Source organism: Panthera leo, chromosome E2 (assembly GCF_018350215.1).
Source record: "Panthera leo isolate Ple1 chromosome E2, P.leo_Ple1_pat1.1, whole genome shotgun sequence".
Lineage (NCBI taxonomy): Eukaryota > Metazoa > Chordata > Mammalia > Carnivora > Felidae > Panthera > Panthera leo.
In genome coordinates, this window is record NC_056693.1 from 4,207,265 (window position 1) to 4,216,093 (window position 8,829).

An 8,829-nucleotide genomic window follows, 5' to 3' on the forward strand; every position below is an offset into this window, starting at 1 on the left:
GATGATTCAATCACGTGAAGTGTACGACCAGGCAAAAGTCAAAGCAGCCTTCTGGGGTCGGGGGTGTCGTCGATGGCTTAGCAGGGGAGGCTGTGTATCCCCTCGGACCACAGCACACGCTGGAGTGGTTGCCTCTGGCCAGAGGAGAACGAGAATGAGAGGGAGAGAGACTGCAATCCTCTTAAAGCCCCGCCCCCAGCATGACATCTCTCTGTAAGGTGCTAGTTGGTGAGGAGTGCACACTGGAAAATGTGGAGCGGTTGGCTTGGCCACTGGCCCGCTCTGAGGCCACCCAGGTTCTGAAGCTCAGGATGGACCAGAGATGCCAGAACCCCAACGCTGCCCCTGTACAACCTGAGGACACCTTTGAGGGACAGGTGCACAGCCTTATGGGCATCTTCCTGCATGGGAGCACCAAGGCCAGGTCTGATGGGTAACAAGTGCATAATCCCACAGGCTCAGAATCTTACGTGTTCCTGACAAAGCACACAGTTAATGGGATCGTCTTTGGCTCATTCACAGATGCTACAAGCACAGGGAGAGAGTGGTTAGGAAGGAAGAAGGCCTGAGAATTTCCTTGGAAGGGCTTGTGGTGTTTCCATTGTCTTAGTAGAGGAGAAGCAAAAAAGAAAAAAAAAAAAAGAAAAGAAGAGAAGACAAAAATTGGAGAGGATTGGGGGACTGGAGATATTTGGGTGTTCAGGACATAAAATAATGGCTGGGGAGGTGACCAAAAAAAATAAATAAAAAGGAAAACTAGAAAGAAAAATAACCAACTTCCCACTTACTGACATTGGCTAAATCCTATTAGCGGAACAATGATGAAGAAAAGACAAAATCACAAAATCAAGACAGAAGAACCAGGAAAAAAGATAACTGCCCTTAGTAGTCCCATTATGTATATATGTATATCTTTATTGAGATATAATGAAAACATTTTTTCCTCCAGCTTTACTGAGATACAATTGATACATAACGTTGTGCAAGTTTAAGGTGTACACGAAGATGTTGATTTGTTACGTTTACGTATTGCAAAATGATGACCATCATGGCATTAGCTGATGTCTCCATGCTGTCATGATTGTTTTTTTTTTTTTGTGATGTAGATAGTATCACACTTCTGTGTCTTCTGATGACTTTATACATCCAGGTAGGCTCCATCCTAATCAAGACATGAAACATCACCATCCCCAGTAAGTTTTACTGCCTCTTTCTGCTTAATTCCACCACACGGGCATTTTTGTGTCTTTTTTTTCTTTTCATGGAGTATCATGGTTTTGAAATGCGTCCAGGTTGTGTAGATCTCATATCTGTCCCTTGTTTGGGCATCGTTGCAAATGACAATATGTAATGTTTTGTGTCTTGCTTCTCTCATAAGGCTCTTTGTGGTGATGTAGAACCAAAGGGATTAACAGTGAAACTTGCAGAAAGAATCTGTGATTCCAAAATGGGACAAAGGGAGTAGATATTAGGATCTTGACAGCAGCCAAAGTGGACTATTTTGTGGCCAGTGGAATGGTCTGGGAGAGCCTTCAAATTGGGGCATATGCGGAGTTGGAAGGAAGGTATTGGATGATCTGTGTAAACCAGGGACGCAGGGTAGGCACCATGAGAGAATCCTGGAGATGTAGCCATGTTTCTCTTGGAAGAGCTGGTCTTGAGGTCCACCCCAGCTGCATGCTCTTGTTCAGGTTTTGGTTTTTGCTGCATGTGCTTGTATTGGGCTTTCTTGAGTTTTGCTCTGTGGTTCTTGAACCAAACCTAAGGAGGAAAAGAGAGGAGCAACCGGTTGGTGAATCCAAAGGAGAGTCCACATGTTTTCATTTTACCCGATACCATGGACAGTGCTAGGTGAGCCCAGCTAGTTGTGCAACTCTGCTTCTCAGATCCTATAGCTGCAAACTCTCCCGACATATGTGAAAGGGAGCAGGAATGAGAGGTGGTGGGGACAGAAAGTGAGGCAAGGGGGGCACCTGGGTGGCTCAGTTGGTTGGGCGTCTGACTTCGGCTCAGGTCACGATCTCACTGCTTGTGGGTTCGAACCCTGTGTCGGGCTCTGTGCTGACAGCTCGGAACCTGGAGCCTGCTTCGGATTCTGTGTCTCCCCCTCTCTCTGCCCCTCCCATGCTCATGCTCATGCTCTGTCTCTCAATAATGAATTAAAAAAAAAAAAAAAGTGAGGCAGGGATCAAAACACCCAGAGCAGGAGAGACTGATGTCAGCACACTGAGGCTCATGGGCCAATTTTTACCTGCAACCGTGTTTTTGTATGGTGCATAAACTAAGAACAGCGTTGTTTGTGGTTTTTTTTTTTTAAGTTTTTATTTATTCATTTAAGTAATCCCTACACCCATCTTAGGGCTTGAACTCACCATCCCTAGATGAAGAGTTGCATGCTCTTCTGACTGAGCCAGCCAGGTGCCCCTAAGAACAGGTGTCACATCTTTAAATGGTTGAGAGAAAGAGAGGGGAAGAAAAAGCACAATAAGAATATTTGTGACCTGTGAAAATTATACGAACTTCCAATGTGTGTCTATAAAATTTTATGGGAATGCAGGCACATCCATTCATTTACTTATTGTTGATGGCTGCTTTCACGCTGTCCCTGCAGAGCTGAATAATTTTGGCAGACGTGACACAGCCCACAGAGTCTAAACTATTTCCTGCCTGGCCCTCTACAGAGAAAAGATTTGCAGATCCTTGCTCTAGGGGTTGGGAGGGAGGGTTTGGGGGTAAGAGTCTGGGTCTTTGGAATCTTGGAGACCAGAGTGGTATTAAGCTTCAGGAATTATCCTAGGGTCTCTGAATTTAGGGTATTCTGGGGAGGTGGCTTGGCAAGGTGAGGCTTTATTCTCCAACCTGGAGTACTGTCGGGGGGATCTCCAGTTTCGAGGCCATCTCCTTCTGCAGGCTGGGTGGGGGGTAAGGGTTCTGACTGAACAAGAATTCCAAGGCTTCCAGTTGGTCCTCAGTGAACATTGTTCGTTTCCTATGTGAATGCTTCTGGTGCTTTCCTGGGAGGGGAGGAGACAAAGGTACAGATGAAGTGTTTCGACAACTCTAAGACACAGGTGTAAGACACTTCCCTTCCTCAAACACCGGAACTCCTCCTCCCTGTGCACAGAGGTCAAGCTTGGCTCTCAGTCAGGTGACTGAGGGTCCCAGATATGTATGCATGGCGTGAATGACTTTCTGGTTCTGTTTCCTAAGCTTCATTTTGTCACAGCTGGTCTTCCATATACTCAGCATAGGAAAGCACTATATGTATTTAAAAAGATTTTGTTGTTGTTGTTGTTAACGTTTATTTTTGAGAGACAGAGAGAGAGAGAGAGGAGAGGTGTGAGCAGGGGAGGGGCAGAGAGAGGGAGACACAGAGTCCAAAGCAGGCTCCAGGCTCTGAGCTGTCAGCACAGAGCCCGACGCAGGGCTCGAACTCACAAACTGCGAGATCATGACCTGAGCCCAAGTTGGACGCTTCACTGACTAAGCCACCCAGGTGCACCAAGGATTTTGTTTTTAAGTAATCTTTACACCAAATGTGCAGCTTGAAGTTACAACCCTGAGGTCAAGAGTTGCATGCTCTACTGACTGAGCCAGTGAGGTGCCCCTGGAGAGGGTTATTTAAATAAAGATATTGTGGCTCCTGGGTGGCTCAGTCAGTTGAGCATCCGACTCTTGATTTTGGCTCAGGTCATGATCTCAGGGTCCTAGGATTGAACTCAGTGTGGAGACTGCTTGGGATTCTCTCTCTCTCCCTCTGCCCACTCCCCTGTTCACATTTTCTCTCTCTCTAAAATAACAATTAAAAAAAGGATCGCTTGTGTGTCGACTCCTAGATTGTGTGTGTGTGTGGGGAGGGGCAGACAGGTATAAGGGCAGTCTCTGTACCTTCTGCTCAATTTTGCTGTGAAACTATACTGCTCCAAAAATAGTCAATTAATAATAATAAAACATGGTTACTTTCATGGATTACATTAGTGAAGACACAGATATACACAAACTAAAAGTGTTAAAATACACAGTACTTTATGTAGTGCTAAGTACTCTATAGAGAAGCAAAATTCAGAACAGGGGATGAGGAATTTGAGTGTGTGTGTGGGGGGTTAGTTTTAATGACCAGTGAGCGAAGGTCTGTCTGGATGAGGTGAGGGATTGAGCCATGTACTTCCTTGCAGGAAGGGAAATGCAGACAGAGGGAACAGAATCCCTGAGGAGTGATGAAGAGATGAGTATTGCATAGAGAAGATGAGTGGAGAGGTGTTGAGAAATCAGTGTTTCAGGGAACAGGTCATACAGGGTCCTGTCAGGGAGGTGGACAGAGTGTGGGGGTCAGCTGGTTCCTGTAGCATCTAGCGCTTCTGGGTTCCTTGAGCTCAACAGGTTATCAGAAGAATAGACAATCGTAGGGGTCACTGGTTCTCTAGCATCTGGACTGATATTTCCGCGAGACAATAGATTTGGGATGAGGGCATCCAGTGACAGACAATGAGACAGAGTCTCCAGGAGTCCCAGCTTTGAGTCCCAGCATGGCACTGACCTTTAACACGTGTGTTTGCTCCTTCAGGGCTCAGAAGTTTCAAGTGTAGTTGGAGATGACTAAAGTCCCTCTCTCACAAGGCTACTGAGGATTCAATTAGGTCATGTCTGAAATGCAGGACTTAACATATCATGAGGCTTCAAGGAACGCACTGAATCTCTCACACACAGTGTATCGATGTCATTCTCCCATGCACAGGGTGCTTTCAACATGGTCCTCACCTCCTGGTGTTAACACCTTTGTGTACTTCCCATCCAACATGGTACCCGACTTGGTCAGCTTACAGAAATACCATGAGATGTCACTTCTGAGCTTACGAAAGTCTCTGTGCCTTCTGTCTTGGACACTTTCTCTCTTTTGGATCACTTGTTCCAGGGGAAGCCATATGGAACATCCCTACGGCAAGGCCCTCTTGGCAAGGATCTGAGGTCTCCAGAGGAAAGTCAGTGAGGAGCTGAGGCCTTTAGCCAACAGCTTTGTGAACGAGCCCTCTTGGAAGTGGATCAATCCTCCGGGCTCAGTGAAGTCTTAGATGACTGCATTCCTTGTTGACAGCTTGATTACAACCTCACGAGACCCCGGACTGAACTCCACTATGCATTTTTAACAATTTTATTGAGATAGAGTTGACGTATACTAAACTACATATTTAAAGTGTGCAATCTCAGTAAATTTTGATATACGTGTACTGACACGCTCATGAAATTATCTCCGCAATCAACACAATGCATATATCTATTTATCCTCCGTTTCCTCGGATCCCTTTCAAAGTCATCCACCTGATGTCCTCAGGTCATTGTGGCCTTGACTCCATACTTGTTAAGCACAATAAGACAAGATAAAGAAATAAAGAACAGAAAAAAGGAAAAGATGAATATAGGCCAAGTTCACTTATGAAAAAGTTTCAAAAGTCCTTAAAATACGTTAACTGAACCCAACATTGCTATTTTAAATAAATACATCAAGGGGCGCCTGGGTGGCTCAGTCGGTTAAGTGTCTGACTTCGGCTCAGGTCATGATCTTGCGGTCCGTGAGTTCAAGCCCCGCGTCAGGTTCTGTGCTGACAGCTCAGAGCCTGGAGCCTGTTTCGGATTCTGTGTCTCCCTCTCTCTGACCCTCCCCCGTTCATGCTCTGTCTCTCTCTGTCTCAAAAATAAATAAACATTAAAAAAAATTTTAAATAAATACATCAAGAGCAAGTATGTTTTATCTCAAAGGATAGGATATTTATCAGAGCTTATCAGACTGTACAGGTTAAATATGTGAAGCTTATTATATGCCAACTATATCTCGATAAAGCTGTTAAAAGTAAAAAAATCTTAGGAACCAACTTGATTATTTATATTTATAGGACTCTACACCCAACAATGGCAGAAATTAAGTATTCTTTCCAGTACATATGGAACATTCATCCGGATAGAGCATATGCTGGGCCCCAAACCAAGTCTGAAAAAATTTTAAATGATTTAAATCATACAAAATATGTTCTCTGAACATAGGAGTTAAGATAGAAATGTGTAACAAAAATAACTGTTAACATCTCTCCTCCAGTGTCTGAGATTAAACACATTTCTGAATCAAACATGGGACAAAGAAGAAATCAAATGGTGTTCGGTCAACTGGATATCCTTACAGGAAAAAAAAATGAACTTCAACCTTTATCGTGAACCATATGCAAAAAATGAGCTACGGGTAGATTTCAGACATAAATATAAAGCCTAACTCTAAAACTTCTGGAAGAAAACATCAGAGAAAATCTGAGACCTTGGGTCAGACAAAGGTGTCAACAGCACAGAGTATAAAAGTAAAAATCGAACTGGGGTTTACAAAGATGAAAAAGTTTGCTCTTCAAAAGACTGCGTTGAGAAAATAGACAATGGGGCACCTGGGTGGCTCAGTTAAGCCTCCGACTTCGGCTCAAGTCACGATCTCATGGTTTGTGAGCCTCAAGTCGGGCTCTGTGCTGACAGCTCAGAGCCTGGAGCCTGCTTTGGATTCTGTGTCTCCTTTTCTGTCTGCCCCTCCCTTGCTCATGCTCTGTCTCTCAACAGTAAATGTTAAAAAGAAGAGGTGAGTACATAATGGAAGAAAATATTCATAATACATGTGTCAAATTCATATCCAGAATATACAAAGAATTCAATGACCTAACAATTCTGTTCCTAGTAAAAACACCACACGAAGGCTTGTATGTGAATGTTCCTACCAGTTTTATTCATAGTAGCTAAAAATTTGGGATAACCCAACAGTATTCATCATACAGCAAGTAATGGATAGCCAAATTGTGTTGTATTCATACAATGGAATAGTACTTCTCCACTAAAACAGAATGAGCCACTCATACAACACGAACGTATCCCAAAAACATGCTGGGCAAAGGCAGGGGCACGCACAGAAGAGCACATACTCTGTATGTTGATTTATAGGCAATACTAGGCAAGCGAAGATAATCTGTAGGGCAAGAAAGCAAATCACATGGTGCCTGAGGCTAGTGGTCCCCGTGTTGTGTGTGGGGACAGGGTTGGGGATGATGAGCACAATAGGATGTGAACTGTTTTAGGGTGATGGAGATGTTCTGTGTTTCCACTGGGGTGGCGGTTCATAGGCATGTACACTTGTCAAAACTTACTTTTAAGTGTGCACGTAAAAATGGATAGACTTTAATCATAAATTGCACATCCATAAAGTTGATCTTTGTAACCCCCAAAAAGAAGATCTTGGCAAATCAGGGCGCAAAGCCGTCTTGCCACGCTCTCTGAAAGTTATATATTAAATCCTTCTAGCAAACACTGTACTTAATGGAAAAACATGTGCATTTCTGTGGAGTCAGGAACATGAAAGGGACATCTATAAGCACCGTGACAGTGTAATCTAGTTCCATTATAAGGAAAGAAAAAAAAATATGTAAGATCAGAAGGGAAGAGATAAAACGGATTCTCTGTAGGTAATCTTATTTACTAGAAAAGCCAACAGAATTCCAACAGAAAACCCAACAGGTAAGGGCTTTTAGAGCTATTGAGAGTTAAGCAGTTTTTCTAGTTAGAAGACCTATAACATTTCTCTGTACCAGCCATGTTCAGCTGGAAACAAAATTGGAAAAGCGAAAGACGACATTCACAAAAGCAGCCCAAAACTCCCAAGATACCTACAAATTACTGAGAGAGGACAGAAGACTGAGGGCCTTCAGTGAGAAAGTCACAGCTTAAAACCATTTGAGGACACTTTCTGAAGACTTATCTTTATGACCTCTGAGCAGGGAAGGATTTCGACATGCGACACATGAGTAAACCATGAAACAAGCAAAGCTACATTTGACTACCTTACAATCAAGAAATGCTATTCAAAGTTTCCTTAACAGAATGAAACAAAGTGGAAGAAGGTAAATGGATAAAGAAGATGGGGGGTGGGGGGAGGGTCAGAAACATGAAAGGGATATGACAGAATGGAATATCATTCATTCCCGCCATTTGCAACAACATGGATGGACCTTGAGGGTGTTATGTTAAGTGAAATACATCAGAGAAAAGACAGGTACTGTATGGTACCACGTATATGTGGAATCCATAAAAGATGAACTTGTAGAATCAGCGTACCATGGTGGTTGCCAGGCACGGGGGTGGGCAGTGCAGGTGGTGGTAGTGGTGGGTGGGTTGGGGAGATGTTCCAGGTTGCAAACTTGTGACAAGTAGATGAGTAAGGCCTCTGTAGATTGAATACCCAGCACAGTGATTAGAGTCAACAGTACTATATTATACACTTAAAAATGGCTAAGTGACTAGATCTTTTGTTTTGGGAGAGAGAGCGCGAGTGCGAACCTGAGCGGTAGAGGGACAGAGAGAATCTTAAGCACCTGCCTGCCCAGTGCGGAGCCCAACGCAGAGCTCAATCTTATGACCCTGAGATGAAGACTTGAGCTGAAACCAAGAGTCGGACGCTTACTGGACTGAGTCAGGCAGGCGCCCCACTGAGTGACCAGATCTTAAATGTTGTCGCCACAGAAAAGAAAATGATAATTATGGGTTGTGATAGAGGTGTCAGCTAACACTGTGGTGCTAATCGTATTGAAATACATAAACGTATCAACACGTTGCACACCTTAAACTCACACGATGTTATGTATGTCCATTATTCCTCGAAAACAAACATCCTTAACCCTCGCAGCGTGCCAGACGCTTTTCTGGGTGCTTTGTGAATACCAGCTGACTCGATTCTGACTTTTCCCCACGTGGTTGGTACAGATGGGGAAACTGAGGCACGGGGAGACCAGATGATGGGTTTGAGGCTGTGCTGTG

The 8,829-nt window shown here is 43.9% G+C and overlaps 1 protein-coding gene across 1 annotated transcript; it reads right to left on the bottom strand.

Moving 5' to 3' along the window:
• Window positions 1–1,371: 1,371 nt before the first annotated feature.
• DPRX (divergent-paired related homeobox) lies at window positions 1,372–4,798 on the bottom strand. Its single transcript, XM_042920268.1, has 3 exons — window positions 4,759–4,798; window positions 2,860–3,014; window positions 1,372–1,761 (listed from the first exon to the last, which is right to left on the bottom strand). The coding sequence occupies exons 1-3, from the start codon at window positions 4,796–4,798 to the stop codon at window positions 1,372–1,374; spliced, it is 585 nt and encodes a 194-aa protein (XP_042776202.1).
• Between the last annotated feature and the right edge of the window lie 4,031 nt (window positions 4,799–8,829).